At 44.2% G+C, this 16,036-nt stretch overlaps 1 protein-coding gene and 1 long non-coding RNA gene across 5 annotated transcripts in view; one reads left to right on the top strand and one right to left on the bottom strand.

Annotated features, from left to right (window-relative positions):
• The window catches only part of LOC126040412 (transcription factor HES-5-like), a 26,745-nt gene extending 15,447 nt beyond the window's left edge, over positions 1-11,298 (top strand). The window contains exons 2-5 of one of the 4 annotated variants that reach the window (XM_049804821.1): positions 8,777-8,834; positions 9,601-9,668; positions 9,850-10,030; positions 10,159-11,298. In XM_049804821.1, coding sequence (XP_049660778.1) covers positions 9,606-9,668; positions 9,850-10,030; positions 10,159-10,400 — 486 coding nt within the window. In that variant the 5' untranslated portion in view covers positions 8,777-8,834; positions 9,601-9,605 and the 3' untranslated portion in view covers positions 10,401-11,298. Of the gene's footprint in view, positions 1-8,776; positions 8,835-8,937; positions 9,028-9,600; positions 9,669-9,849; positions 10,031-10,158 lie in introns of those variants that run through there. The other 3 variants (XM_049804801.1, XM_049804811.1, XM_049804831.1) reach the window with 3 other exon arrangements.
• LOC126040447 (uncharacterized) lies at positions 8,901-16,036 on the bottom strand. Its single transcript, XR_007506648.1, has 3 exons — positions 15,656-16,036; positions 9,358-9,644; positions 8,901-8,986 (listed from the first exon to the last, which is right to left on the bottom strand). It is a non-coding gene; the product is annotated as an uncharacterized LOC126040447 (long non-coding RNA).

Here is a 16,036-nt window from a genome sequence, read left to right as displayed (position 1 = left end):
CCACGTTCTACACGGTAAATAGTTTAAAAATTGTTTGCCATGGGAGGCAATATATATAAGGAAATTATCCTGTAAAACTTGCTACTCAGGATTGGCTTCTTCCGCTCTCACAAGCCAAGCATAATTCTGCCGTGTGAACAAACGGAGTGGAGGCGTACTGAAATCTGCCTCTTTCAGGGGAAAAGGTTATGTTGTTATTAGACCTATTGTATAAAGTATTCCATTAAATGTCATTAGCATGGCATTATCTTGCCTCCTTTAGACATTAGAACCCTGGCAAAAAGGGGTCTTTTATTAGTGTAAAGTACATTCTTCACAGGTTTAACATTTTTTAATTAGTTTTTCTTTAGATCCAGAATGCTTAATATACTGCCATTCCCAGGTGCATAAGTGAAGGAAAGTGGACTTTGATCATTAAGAAACATATGAGACAATTGGATCTGCATTTTTAGGGTTGTTACAGGCAAAAGCAATTTCTATAGCTGCTTGTGTGGGTGACCCTGAAGTAGTCATGCACCAATGACATAGTCTATCTACAGTGAGTATTACAAATAATTAAAAATTAAGGCGAATTTATTATTTTTCTGCCCAGCTGAAGTTCCCACAAGTCACCTCTCAGCATATTCAAGAGTGCACAAGAGGGATTTATTATTTCCTGGTATATTGACTCTGAAAGGTCTGGGGATTACAGCTGCTTTGCACATGAATAGCTGGAGTGTGTTGTACAAAAGGCATGGTCTGTGGGATAATGGAGTTGGATGTGGGAAAGCGCTGACCCTGAGGGAGAGCAGGCTGGTGCCTGATGGCAGGAATCAATTATGTCTCAAAGGAACACATTGCCCTGGGAGCAGGCTTTGCGGGAGCCACCATGTTATGTGTTTACCACCCTCCTCCTTCAAAACCCCATATAAGCCAACCACAGAATATATCCTATCCTTCTGCTTTTACCAGGGGACTCGGCTACGCCTTGCTCTATAGTTACACCAGCCAGTGCTAGGTTAGTTATTATCCTGGTAATGTGACTGTTCCCCATCTCGGCAACGGGGCTGAGACCTGGCAGTTCTCTCACACGTGCTACCAGACGTTTTTGAGTTTTGCTCTAAAGCACCCCAGATTCTGCTGACTTCAGTGGGAGCACACGCTCCCCAAAAATCCTCTGAAATACGCAGACCCCATCAGTCAGTCTGTCACTTACTCGGCTCTGGCCAAGGGAGAACAGCTTGTCACTAACAGTGAGGTGGAGGGAGCGAACACAGAAGCTGCTGAGCTCATGCACCTCCTTCGTTGTTTTGGGTGGGGTTTTCTTGGAAGATGGTGGCATTCAGTTCTTACAACGGGCTCAGCATGTCTGAGGATCTGGCATTACTGCCAACGTTTCAAATGTCAAAAGTTTGCCTTCAAGAAGCCAAGAAATGGGCTGAAAGTCATAGGGATTTAACAAAAACATTTTGATGTTTCTAATAAAAATAAAAGTTTGGTTGGTTTTTTTTTTTTTAAACTTAGTTTTTGATTATTGAGCATTTGGACTTTGTTTGGATCAATATCATTAATTTTCTCTCTTTATATAATCATGAGGCTTGGATGTGAAGTCTTACTGAAGGCCATAAGTATTATGAGTCTCACGATAAAAATCACAAGACTTATCAAATAGTGCTGCCAAGCGTTTTGGCAAGGAGAAGGTATCCTGCAGAGAGAATATTTCAGAGGAGCAGGTTGAGAATTGGGAGTGTGGTTCCTGAGGTCTGGCCCCAACAACCACTTGCTGTCATTGCCAAGATGGGAATGGTGTGTTCGTGCCAGATAGCAGGGCAGTCACCTCTCCCCTTATAAGAGCAGCAATTAATCCTATCTGCATCTGTCAGATATTTCATCACTCAGCTCTAGCTAGGGCAGTGATGGAGAGGGGAGATAATAGTCACAGGCTTCCCAGGTGTCCCCTGAGCCTCTTCCGATTGTTCCCTACCTCGGGAACAAATTTGTAACCTGAAGCTGGTTCTCCCTTATGCCCCAGTGAATTTTTCCCCTTCCCTTGAGTTCAGCCTGAGTTTTGGGATGTAAGCTCCTACTGGAATCCACTTCCTCATGCTTGGCAGCTGTCAGTCACCACACTGTGGAGCACAATGGATGTGTGTCTGGTGAAGGTGTCTTGGGGCTCAGTGTCAGGTCCCACCCTGCCAGGACTGAACAACATCTGTGCCACGTTCAGCTGGCAGTAGAATGAAGAGATCATGTCTGAGAAAAGCGGGCACCTGCCTTGCAGGCAAGAACCATTTTTCAAAAGCTAGATAGTCTAGTTCTGGTCCTTGTCAAGGCAGAGTTTGGGTGCCCTCATCACCATGCCACACGTTGTCAGATGTCAGGATCAGGGGAATTTAGTGCAAGAAACAGAGCCAGACTCTCAAGAAAACGGTCTAGAGAGGGTTAAGAATAGGACCAGGACTCCCAGAACATCTCCAGTGTAGCTGGTAGGATAAACCGTGCCCTACGATCATCTGCAGCGCTAGGTACTGGGGATCTGGTATGCACGCTACCACAACACTGTAGCTAAAGCAGAATGGCTCGTTCCTCATTTTCTGAGTCGCTGGTTTTATCCAGGCCAAGTGTCCAGGGCCTGAAATTCCCTTGTAAACTCAGAGAGTTCATGTAATTCAGGGCACACGGCACCCTCTCCTCCAAGGAGCTCCAGCCCAGAATAACCGTAACCGCTGGGAGGCAGCTGATTGAAATTAGATGGTGCTGACAGACAGATCTGCACAAGGACTAAGGACAGCTGCAGTTTAGGACTGAGGTTTTGGTAGGTCTTCAGGAGCACGAATGAACAAAGTAAAACTTAGTTTACTTTCTAGAGAGATCAATTTATTTTCTGTCAAATAGATCATTAAGTATTTCCTGATCAAGGATTTAAGTGCATCTTCCTTTTCAGCAATTTTATGGGCTTATAAAAAACATTTTCAAAAACCGCTACTGAACTTGAGTACAAAGGAAAACTTTTGCATCTGCTTATCTTGGTGGTGCATGACTGCGAGTGTGGTCCAGGCCGGTAATCCAAATTCTCCCACAAGCTAGGGAGTTGGCAGCTTTTCAGAGATGCCAAAGCTAATTAAAACAAAAGTGGGCGCTGAGCATCTTTGTAAACCAGATGTCTCAAATAGCCACTTGGCAATAGAAGCACTGCAACCAGTAGGTTATTTGAAATATTGAAATTTTGGGTTTCTCCTGCCTGCCTCATTTTTCTTCCTTTGTAAAAGATTGCTATTAATACATCCTTATCTCACAGAGGAGGTTGCTGAGAATTCATTATCTGGTATTTGTAAAGCACTTTGAAAATGCAAAGCCAGTGCATTATTCCTGGTCTTCTGGATGCTTTCCATGTTATTAAAATCAGGATTTCAGAAAGGCTTATCAGGGATCAAAACAGCATCCCAAACTTGAAAGGAAGCAAGACTGTTAAACCATCAACTGTCGCCTCCCCCTCCAGCCAGATGTTAAGCCCTAAAGAACTGAAGTGGCACAAGGAATTACTTTCCCAAGTTCCCCCAGCTGGGCTGACAGGCCTTGATCAATGGTTTTCTCCACAGTGAGTGCTATGCAGATGGTCTACCCAGAGCAAGGTTTCTGTGAAGTACAAAGGGAAGTCAAACACCATTTCTAATTCAGCTTGTAGCATGGCACACTTCCTTTATCCTCTGCCTGAATGCAGTGAATAGGAGAGCAGTGTGGGAAACTGGAAGGAACTCCAAACTCACACAGTCTGCGGGTCTGTAAGACACTCCTGTCCTCAAACCACATCTGCCTGTGACAGACAGAGGGAAAAAGAGTGACAGAATGAAAAATCAGATTATAAAAACTGCACGAAGGCAAAATAAACCCCGAGTAAAAGGAAAAAAGTGAAGGAAGCTATGCAGACAAACAGAAATTGCGCCAGACTCAAACAAGGGACTGCCAAGCAGCAGAGCAAGGAAGGGCTGGGAGGACGTGACAGGGAAGGGAGCTGCAGGAGCAGAACCTTTCTCGTCCACCAGTAAGGCCAAAGAAAATTGTCCCACTGAAGGTGGCAGACGTGGTTTTGGCCCACATGAAGACTTCTGAGCCACATGTTCTGTTTGCCTCTTTAATTCCCCAGATTTGTTTAATGTGTCCTGGGAAACACAGACCCTTGATATTAGTCAAGCTGCTCGTAAGCTTATGCAAACTGTTGCAAACAGATACAGAAGCTGCTCCAGTCCTTAATTGCCCTGGCATGTTAATCTGAATTGCTGTTTGCTGTAATTTAAATATGGGCTTCAAATACAGGACTGATTTCCTCCTGCCAGCTTGGAGATGCTCTGCTGTAGGGGAGGCATTGCCTCAGTTCAGCTTTGCCCAGAAGAATAACATGGTTTTTTGCTAGGACTCTCCATGGAGTCACTGAGAGATACCAAGAGACTCCGCTCCCAGGCGTCACTTGTTGCTCAGTACCTCCGTCTTGCTGTGCTTTTTATCAAAGGCTGGCCTGCCCAAATATGATGGCAACCATTGCAGCACATCACCCATAGTGGTACGGCAGGGCATCGACTCCCTAGCCCCATGTGTCAGCTGGTGTGCTTTCCTTGAGCAAACGTGGAAAAAACAAGCTTTGAAACACAACCAGTGCAGGTCCCGTTCAGGCAGCCATCATTGTAGTTTTGCAATGGGATTTTTGCGCCTCCTTGCTGCACAGCGCTGAGGGAGAAAGATGACTCCTACGGACCATGAGGATAGCATGATACTTTTGTATGACCCATATAGATGTATAGGAGCTGGGCTTGGCTTTTAAGAAAATTAGATCAGATTTTATACCAGTAATACTATGGGGAAGCTTTTCTCTTCATTAATACTCCTAAACTATTCTGTGTTGCTTGGATGACAGAAAGGGAGAACAATAGACCAGATGCTGGTATTGGTATTTGGCAGGTGAAAATTCAGGCTCAAATTTTGCTGATTAGGATTTTGATAAATTCCACTGTAGGTGTAGAGGTAATTTGTATTTACACCAGTTTACTGGAGATCAGGAAATAGCTCTGGAGGTACGAAAGCTGCAGGCCAAATCTAGCAGTCTGCTTCACTCTTCGTGGAGTCCAAAGTTTCTGCTGACTTCAGTGAGGATCCAAGTAAGGTCCATAGGATTGGACCCATTTTATTTTTCACCTCAGGATGGTCTGTAGGGCTCGGCACTAATTGAGTCTCCTACATTTTGCTGTCTTTCCCGTTCTCTATTCAGAAGCATTGCTCTGTCCCTGCTCCCAAGCGTTTTTAGCTTTCTAAATGACTTACTAGCATAAGGCTATGGAAGATTGTGTGTTTCTGAGTTTCCCACACCATTTCTTAACCATATTCATTCCTGCCACAAAGGAAGTGTGCCTGACTACAAACCACATTAGCAACGGTGCTTGCCTCTGCATTGTGTTCAGTGGGAAACCCTGCTCCCAAAAGGCCATCTGGGCAGCACGTATCAGGAGAGAGGCAATGGGAGAGCAATGAGCATCTCTCAAGACTTGGGAAAGCAGCAGCATCTTTAAGTCTTCCGAAAGAGCTAACATCTGGCAGAGATTCTGGGGGAAGGCTATTGCTAATGCCGTATTTCAAACGTGTTATCCAGATCCAGTATCTTGGGATCCTAATAAGTTTACTATGCAATATGGTGTATGTTTGGAACCATAGTAGAAGGTGTATAATTCAGAATTCATTATCCTTAGTGTAAAGTCCACTGACTCTGCTAACTTTATAATAGGGAGGAATTTTTGTTACCACTTTTCGTTAGGATTTCCAACCAAAGCAGAAGCAGAGCATCTATTTTGGGTAATTGAGCATCTAATTTGAGTAACTCTTCCAAGATGGTCAGTAATTGGCTAATTTTTCCCCTGACAGACTGTAAAACTGAAGAGGAAATAAAAAACTATTTTACATATATATTTTTATTTCAGATGCTTTAAAATTCACGTGTGACACAGGGGGAGGAAGTAGGAACCTCAGTGGATTTACCATCTGGGGGAGATTTTGCTACATTCACCTCACAATAATACATTGAATACTGTAATTTTTATTATCACACACGTTCTAAATATGTGGGGCCTCCAGCCTCTACGGTTAAGTTAATTTCTCGAGGCTACAGAAGATTATTTAGCATTCAGCCTGCTTAGTAGCAGGCTTTGGGTCAGTTTGGATCCTCATGGAGAAGAAATTTTAAGCCCTTGACCCGTGTGGAGCGCACAGCCACTACCGCAGTGCGATCAGGTAAAGTGTTGGCACAACTATCTCCTATTCCTTTCCATTTGGCTTTGGACAGGCCAAACGTGGGGGAGCAGAGCTGTTCTGGAATCGCTGCTGGGAAAGCCAATACTGCCTTTGCTGGACTGTGTTTTTTTCCTAAGGGACCTGAGCTCACGTTGCTCTGAAACCAGCATGCAGGTGCTAAAACGAGGGTACAGGCATCAAGGGGCTCGCCACATCCAGACGGCGTGAGGCAGGGAGCATGATGTGCCTTCACCTGCTCTCAACCTTGTGCTCCCCTGAGCCCGTGGCAGAGTTCAAGGCAGGAAATCTGAAGGCTTGGGTTACAGCGACAATGCCTAACCATGTAATTACTAAACAGCAGGAGAAAAAAAGGTCCATCGCATCTCAAGCGCGCGCAGTAAACAGACAGGGAACAGGACTTGATGCTTGTGATCCTGGAAAAAATCAAGTGGGCATTTTTATCCCGTACAAATCCTTCCTTCAAGAAGGTATATGGAAGATACTTTCTTGGAGCAAGAAAGGAGATAGAGGTTTTCGTTCTCTTTTAACTTGAGCTAGGTGTTGTAATAGCGGATTAAGCAAAACTTCTAGCAAGACCAAGGAGAGTAAGGTAGTTCAGGCTAGCATGACTCTTCCCTTGGAGTTAACTGTGTAATCCCCTGGGTCCCAAGTGGAGAAGTAAGAGGTTCACGTGTAAAATCCCACTGTAGCAATCCCAGGTGGAATCAGCAGTGGCAGACATGGGGGTGGCAACGCATGCAGCCTGATCTGGATCGGCTGAGGGTCTGCAGCCAGCTGCCCCAGCGCAGGCAGCAAGAGCCGCTCTGGGCTCTCGCCTCTCCCCCTCACACCTTCAGAACTACTGGGAAAATCCCAGAAACGGCCAGAGCCTGCAAACGTGACAGAAGAAAGCCAAAGGCAGACCAAGTCACTCAAGTCACGCATCTGCTCTACTGCAGTTTTATCATGGAAAGTTAATTTGTCCTCCCCCAAAATAAAAGTCCTGCGATGCAGGAATGCAATAATGCAGAGATTCCTGAGAAGCAGGCTTAGTTTCTTGTTTTGTACTGCGGGTAATTGCAGAGAAGACACCTGACACTTTAAACAGCTTTGTTGGACTAAAACCGGAGCGCCTGTTTATGTGACTTGTACCGGAAGGGGAAATTATTTCTGGTTTTATAGCTGCTTACTAGTGAGTTAATCTGGAAAACAGAAACTGTCTCTAGCAAAACTGCTAGCGGAGCCTGCTGATCACAGGATTGGCATATTTCTTCTTCATGCGCTTGATTAACGAGCTCAAGAAATGAGTTACTACCCAGGAGTTTCTGTTTCAGAGAATCTCCCCAAGAGGGATGCAGAGAGCGAAAGATTGGTTTCAGAGGTGGCATTACATGGGCTCAAAGATAATCCACAAGCTTTGAGGAGAACATGTGAAATGGTGTCACAAAAGCTTTCCCACAACTTGACATAAAAGACTCAGAGCTCAACAGCTGCTGCTCTGTACGAAAAGAAGGGAGCCTATTCAAGAGCAGTACAATAGGGATGGAAAAGCAGATCCTGGAAGAGGTCATTTAAGCCTTACCTGGTCTTACGAATAATGAGTTGCAGAGTGAGAGAGAACTGTGTCCATGTGTCTGTGTGTATGTGTATTCACATTAAAAGACATGCATGACCACACACATATATATTAATATATACACTAACACACGTACACATACATTAATGTAAACACAAACAGTATATTAATATATACACTAATACACATACAATAACGTAATCACAAACAGTGTTTACTTACTACAGTAAGAGATCCCCAAACATAAGCCCTAACATTACTTGACAGTAATTTATCTGATTATTATTATTATTCCTGTATTGAATCTTATAGAGGGAGGTACTGATGCTCACAGAGAAGTGTGTTGAACTGATTAGGTGACATCGTAGCACGTTTGGAGTAAATCTGGGACGAGAACGCACGGTTCTAGATGTGTGGTTAATGCTGCTGCCTGCCCGCTTCGCCCTTCTTGTAGTATAACAGGGCAGCATTGCTGTCAGCCTTGCTCCCCACAGTCCGGGGTGCACGTCCAGAGGACGCAGAAAACACTCTGCTGCCATTTCCTTCTTCAGCTGTTCCTGTGGGGTTAGAGCTCATAAAAGAAAGCAGTACTTGCACCAGCAGAAGGCAGGATAAATGCAGGCGGATCTGGTTCAAGTTTTCCAATATGAATCTCTGGCTGTGTGTTTATAGGATACAAAGAGCAAGACCATTAACCCCTCCAGCTGTGGGCGCCTATTGAGCAAAGACTGTGCATCTCAGTGCAGAAACTGGCCCAGTGGAGAATAATGAGGAATCAGGAATTTGATTTCTAATAAGTTTATGGGCTATGTAAATTTCTTCTGCGCTCCGTTTTCCTTTGTGCATGGATTAAATTAAAATAGAGTAAAACATGTTTTGAGGAGGGAGTGAGACTGAACTGATCCCAAAACACTCTGAGATCCTTCTCCTCACGGATTTATCTTGCAGGTATTTGAAAATGGAAACATAAAGCGCTTGTGATGTGACTTGAGAGTATTCTGAAGAGGTGCGTAAGATACCAAGGGAAGAGAGGAAAGATAAAACAGAAAACGTTTTCAGTAACTGTGTGTACTTACAATTAAGAGTATTTGTTTGCAGTGAGCCAAAGGGGAAAAGTTTTTTTCTGTTTCACATGGGCAAAACTGGTGTCACAGTCACCTGAGGGAGAACAACTGGCTCTGGCTCACAGAGAAAACAAGGTGAGCGGATTTAAAGAAATTCTGCTCTTTATCTCAGAAAGCCAGAAGCTGCTCTTGTGTGCGTGTGCACTTGTGCCTGCTTAAGCGTGTGCCTCCGTGCGTCCCCAGAGAGGAAGGCAGCCCCACGCAGTAGCCTGCCTGCAGTGGTTTATTTCCCGCTATCGGCAGCTGACCTCCTCCTTCCTCCACGCATGTGAACCCAAGGCTGCGTCTGGAATGCTATTGATCTGCGGCATTAGTCAGCAGCCTTTTCCCATTGAAGGCCAGCTCTTTCCCAGCTTCTGACACGTAATTCTGATCCCAGCCTTTCACGTACCACACACTCCCCACCTGCTCATCTGGGAGAAGGTCATTATCCCCAGGCCATTCACCGGCAATGGAGCATGCAAGAATAGAAGCTTCTCCTATTGTGCTGCCTATCTGCCTGATTGGCTGTGGAGTGTGGGAAACTCCACCAAGCCGGAGACCCACAGACTCTTGGTGAGGTTGTACAGTATAAATAGCGGGCAGAGGCAGCTCCCAGCAACACGTTTCTCCCGGACTTCCACTCTGAGACCTTCCTTCCTTCCTCAGGACAGATGGCTCCCAGCACTGTTTTCATGGAGCCCGACAACCTGCTGACACCAAAGGAGAAAAACAAAGTAAGTCTGGGCACAGCAAGGCAGCTCCGAGCCACGCTCTCAGCTGTTCTCGTAGCAGTTTACACCAGCTGAGAAACTGGTCCACATTGTTTAGGAACAGTGATGGGCAACAAACAGTCCTGTGAAGTGGCAGGGAGAAGATCTTTCTAATAATAGGTCTCTTTTCCTTTGCTTTTTACAGCTGAGGAAGCCGGTGGTGGAGAAAATGCGTCGTGACCGGATTAACAGCAGCATCGAGCAGCTGAAACTGCTCCTGGAGAAGGAGTTTCAGAGGCACCAGCCCAACTCCAAGCTGGAGAAAGCCGACATCCTGGAGATGACTGTCAGCTACCTGAAGCAGCAGAGCCAGCTGCAGATGAAGAGTGAGTATTGAATTTTGTTTCAGTCTCGAGCTTACTGCAAATCTGTGACAGTTTTATGAATCTCTAGCCATGCACAGTTGCTCTAAACTGTTCTTTCTTGCCCCTCCCTCTTTTCTTCCCTTCTCTAGCTGCAGGATCCTTCCATAAAAGCTCTCAGTTCGACTTCAGCGAGGGCTACTCTAGGTGTTTGCAAGAAGCTTTCCATTTCCTCTCTCTTCATAAAGTCCGAACTGAAACACAGACCAAACTTTTAAGCCACTTCCAGAAGAGCCAGTCAGCTGCTACGGAGGTCTCCTTTTCCCCTGGAAACCCCAGCACCCTGAAGCAAGCATCTCCAAAAGACGCCAGTACTCTCTGGAGGCCCTGGTAGTCGGGGGAGTCCTTACTTCATGGACCTCTGCCTCTTACAGTCCAGAGGAAGGATCTGACTGCATCTGATAGTCCAGCTCTGATCCTCTCTCCTGTAGGGAATTTTATTTCCCCGTGTATTTTATTTATGTGTGAAAGGAATGGCATACTTTTGACTTTTACGGGATCCTTTGGCAAAAGTTCAGGCATTCTGTTGAGTGGTATTGAAGCTGTGTAGATACTGCTGATAACAGTATAACACAGCATGCTGCCCAGTCAGGGGGTGAATGTCTTCAAAATGAAGGAGGGTATTTTTGTAAAAGTTACAGTTGTGACGGACAAGAATTGCTGTAGGAGAGATTTCTCTCTTATTGCTTGTAAGAGCCATCAGCTTTGCTCTGGCTTGACTAGTGGCACTTGTTTGCTCAGTCACTCCGGAGGATAAATTTACTACCCTTTGGTTCATGCACACTTGATTAAAATCAATTTCCCTCTGTTTGCTTCTATCTTCTACAGCATCAAAGATGGTTTTTGTTTTGTTTTGGATTTTTCCCCAATGACCCTTTCATAGTCCTAGTATATAAAGTGTGATGGATGAACAGAAGCTAGGAAACTATGTGGAATATTTCTACTGTTTTGCTGCTTTTTTCAATTTAGAAAAAGAGTATGTTACTGCTTTATGTTAAAGAAAAGGTAGTAGGTAAAAGGCTTGATTTGTCAATGTTATACATTCTGGGTGTAAGCTATGCTTTTTCTAGCATTTTCATTATAATAATGATTTTCGTCTGTTTTGAGTGGTTTAATTCATGGTGGATAGCGTTTCTCCCACTACTGGGACAGCCCTATGGCTTACATGCATACTATGTATGCGTCTCTGTGTTTGTAGAGAGCAATAAAATGCATTTGTGTGCAACTTCTGTCTGGGTTCTCTCCTTCTGAGGGTTATGCAGCCACTTGCGCCCCTGAAAAAGACTAAGATGTTAGTCTTCTGAAGAGGTGGGATTTTCTGTAAAGCAAAAGGAGCTCATATACTCGTCTATTCTGTATATTCTCATGACTCCCATCACGAGTCCTTTACACCCGTAACCCTAAGCAAGTGCTCCTGTCACGCAGATTGTCTCAGCTGAATTGTATTGAGCGTTTCCCTAGTCACTGCCCCTCCCATCCACACAGAACCTTCTCCCCCGAGTAGTGAAGCCCTGGACCTGGGCACCTGGTCTCCCTACAGGCAGCAGCTGGAACCCGGGTCCTCCTCCCACACCATCGTTTTATCTCATACTGAGAGGAATCAGACTCAAATCACTGCAGTGCTGTGTGTCCTTTAATGCCTTCCCACCGTTTCTTCTCTGAGAGCTCAGAGGGGCAAACAAACCGCCCCGCAAAGCCTCGGGAAAGAGCCCTGCTGCAGCTCTGCTTGCAGCAGCACGGAGCAGGGGTGGCAGAGCTGCGGAGGTCCTGCAGACGTGGACGGGTGAGTGCTGCCCTGGCAGGGACACGCAGACTTGGGCTGGGCTTTTTGTTGCTGTTTCGCCTACCTGGGGGCTCCTTGAGCATCCCTTGTCAGAGTTTGTGGGAGCTGTGCCTGAGCCAGCAGTGAGTTCTATCCCTGGGATGCGTCTGGCAGACGGGGCCTCAGCACCACCTGCAACCCGTCCCCTCTCCGTGCGAGGACGGGTGGAAAATATGTTTGAGGCAGTTGGTTTGCGCTCAACTTTGTGCTGGAGCGGTTTTGCTCTCTACCAAAGGCAGCTAGGTTAAAACTTACTTCAGGTATCTCTATAGAAGCAGCAGGCACACAAGTAGAGCAACAAACTGTACCTCCTATATTTACTTGGCCTGAGATCGTGAAGGAAATTTGTAGTGAAGAAGGGAATCTCTCTAGCTTAGGCTCCGTTGCCCTCCCTTAGCTTGTTCTGCCATTAGCTTGCTTCCTCAGGAAGCAATGTCAGTAATACTTCATGCTGGTTTGGGCCCTCCTAAAAGCCAGGACCTTGACTCAAGTAGGGGAGCTGATCTCTCCTCTCAGCAATAAAGAGTTGTAGAGTAGAAAAAGGATTCCTGGAGAGCCTTCTTTCTTTGTAGTAATTACTGAATTGCTAAATTATATGCTTCTAACGTTAAAAACCCCGTCTATTAACTGTTATTGCAAGCATGATTTCTTCAGAAACTTCAGAATATTGGCCAGCAGAAATAGCCAAGATCCTGTTCTGGGTTGCGTGTCTTAAATGAACAGCTCTATTTCTTTCATGTGGAACACAGGTGCTTTTGAAACAGCAGTAGTGGATTAAAAAAAAACAACAAAAAAACTGTACTCCACCACAACAGGAAACATCCATAGTCTGTCCCCCGATTGGGCATATTCCCTACAGCTCAGTGCAAATTCCTTCCTCTGACAATAAACCAACCATGATAATAAACTAAGTGTGTGCAAGCACAAACTTAGGTGGAAAATGTTATCTTTTGATAAAAGAATGTGTTAGTTCTTCAACTTACGTATGAAGTTATGGGATTTTTTGGCTAGAAATATGTAATCCAGTTATGTTAGCCAGAAATCACACATTGCTTGCTCATGCAGGTTTTCATTTGTCTTTTGTTATGACAAGGATTGGTTTGTTCTGCCATGTTTTACTACTGATTTGTCACATATATGCTTTTTATTGCAATAGGGAATTTGGGGTCTGTGGTAGGAGATGCCATTAAGTGACAGAGTCCCTATACACTCTTTTACGCTGGAGTTCTTGGCAGTAACTTTGTAAAGCAATACCTTAATTTCATTTGGGAATTTGAGATGTTACTATAATGTAATAATGACATGATGTTGTTATTGTTATCCAGCAAATGAATTGGCTCGTGATACAGAGAACTTGCTATATAAACTTCTATAACTATGCAAAACGATTGTCAGAGCATTTAGAACAGAAAAAAAAAGTCCTTACTGCAAAACGTTCTTTAGACAGATACAATTTTTTAATATTGCACTGTGAATACAATTTTATGAAGCTAACGCCCTTGCAAAGTTTATAAATGATATTTAAACTTTTTTTTATTTTTAGCCACCAGGGGTCACAGTTACTGTAAAAACACTTTCCCCTTGGATGAGTAAAGAAGTCAGTTCAAGCAGAATTTTAGGGTTTTTCAAGTGTATGCTTCATGCGATTTGGTTTGCTTCATTTTAATGATCAGATATCAGGTGTCAGTCAGTGCTGGAAACTTCATAAAATCTTTTTCACCTCCTAGTTTCCATGTATGACATTGTAATTGTTTGTATGTGGACGGATGAATAGGGTAACCTGATGAAGCATAAAACTGATCTAGAGAGTTTATTTTTTTTCTAGCACTACTGGAGTAGAATTCTTTTAAAATTTAGTTGTGTAACCTGGTGCAAAAGCTACTTTCTATCACTTCTCTCACTAGTATTTGGTCTGTAAAGGATAATTTAAGCAATTCCTTGATGCTGTAAAACTTAGGACTCTGCAGGTCTGTTGCTTCCATTTACATTTAAAGATTTTTGCCCCCACAAAATGTTACTCAACATTTTCACGCTAGAGTCGTTTTAAAAAGACACCACTGATGTATTACTGACACACACGAGTTCTTTTATTGATGCTTCCTAAGGCTAAAGCTCTAGAAATTATCAAAGTTAGAAGGAACAAAGAGTTTTCTCTGTCCGATGTCTTCAATATCACTTAAATTGGAGCAATTTCATTTCACTGTATGTAATTCTGGACACATTTTCCAAGTGGCTTATATGGGTCTGTCATGACATTACAGCTGGAAAAAAGCACTGGGAAAAAACCCACCAAAACAAATAGGCAATGAAACTTAAAAAAATGTGCAGGGTGACTGGATCGTAGACCACTATGCTATTGGAAACACATTTATAGTGCTGGGGTTTTTTTTATTTTTTTAATCTTCATGTGCTGGTCTGTACTCTCAAAATACAGATAAGCTCCATGCAACCTGCCTGCATCAGAACCCTGATGCAGAAGACTGTTGTTTGTTCTTAAAGCAGTTAAGGTCTTCAGCGAAGTCTTCAGCCCCAGGCATTAGACACCTGAATGCAAATCTGAGTGCATAATAATGGGACAGTGGTAGAACCGATTTCCACTCTCCAGCCAGAAAAAAGCCCCATATAGTATGAATCACCAGCCTGCACACTGAGAGATCCCTGAGTCGTAGAAACCTTACCACGCTCTTGGGGTAGAGAGCACCCTGGAAATGTTCTGTAGGTGCTGTGCCAAAGCAACCACAGTTATACTACGTAATCCAGGGTTAGATGGCCATTGAACTGAGGAGGATTCAGGATTCCTGATCTGGAATCACAGCTTTGGACTGGAACCAGCCAGAAGGTTCAGACAGGTGCAGATGGAACGGTGGCTCTGGCCCCTTGTCGGCTCAGTGACCAAGCAAGAACAAAAGGAGATGCACAAACAGATGTTCATTAACAGACTTCCCGTTACTTAGTCTTGAACTACCCCCCTCTCATCCCCTGCCCAAGATCTAGGGTTACTCTTTTGCCCTCTTCCTTCTCTCCTAATGGTGAAGGCTCAGATTCTAGCCCTGACTGGGGCTCTGCCTTCCACACCTCACAATGCCCTTGTACGTGTCCTTGCCCGGGAGCTTGCACACAGCGTGGATCTTCCCAAACCCGACGATGGAATCTCTAGAGGACTGCTGTTGTCTTATCTCATAAATTGAATGCTCCTGTCACAGGATCTACTGACTATAGTATCATGTGAACTGCATAGTGTGGTTCAAATAAAGAATTGCTCAATATTTTGACCAATTGTATGAGGACTTGAGATGTCAGCGTAAATTAAGTCAGCTTCTAATACCCTGCTGTGGAGTCGTTGTCCTGGCGTAAAGAGGAAGTAGAGAACTGCAGTAACTATTTGCAAGAGTTGGTGATTCAGATGCTCATGGACAAAAGCACAAGAGCACGAAGACGATAACCAATTTGGAACTGATTGTCTGGTCGCTCCAGGATGCCTCAGACCTCATTTGTCTCTGGTTTGTCTAACAGAGATATCTTCTGTGCCTCAGTCTCACACTGCCTGCTTGGGGAAATTGAAATGCACAATGCTACGCTGTTGCTGCTATCAAAACAGGAGCAAAAAAACCCACTGAGACTGACCGGCAGTTCAACCAAACCTAAAAGACAGTTGGAGGTGTCAGGAATATTATGTTGACATGAGTTTGGGAAAAACGGGCAACTAGGGAGAGAGGGAGATTCAAATTTGCTAGTCCCTTAAGGGAAAGACACCAACAGGAACTCACCTTTATTGCTGTATACTGAAGAACTCGGAGACGAGAGAAACGTTACAAGTCTTTCCACCGCAAGACAAGCTTTGATCAGCGCTTGTACCCTATCAAGCACAACATATTTCGAGCATGAGACGTAAAGCTACAGGAAACTTGTCCTTCTAAGTTCCACTGCTCACAAACATATTTGATCACAATAGGAAATGTTATCTTTTTTCATTCTCAAACAGACTGCACTAAGTCTGTTGATTATTATTTTTTTTTTCCACAAGAGAGGTATTTGCATTTCAAGAGCACAGCTGTTATACTGCAGTCCAAAAAAAAACAAACAGACTGGTAAAATTACAAGCGGTTAAAAAAAACCCCTGAAAACATGAGAAGACTGCTGCTATCTTA

Source organism: Accipiter gentilis, chromosome 1 (genome assembly GCF_929443795.1).
Source record: "Accipiter gentilis chromosome 1, bAccGen1.1, whole genome shotgun sequence".
Classification (NCBI taxonomy): Eukaryota; Metazoa; Chordata; class Aves; order Accipitriformes; family Accipitridae; genus Astur; species Astur gentilis.
Note: the sequence above shows the minus strand (reverse complement) of the source record. Positions and strands in the feature narration are given on the sequence as shown.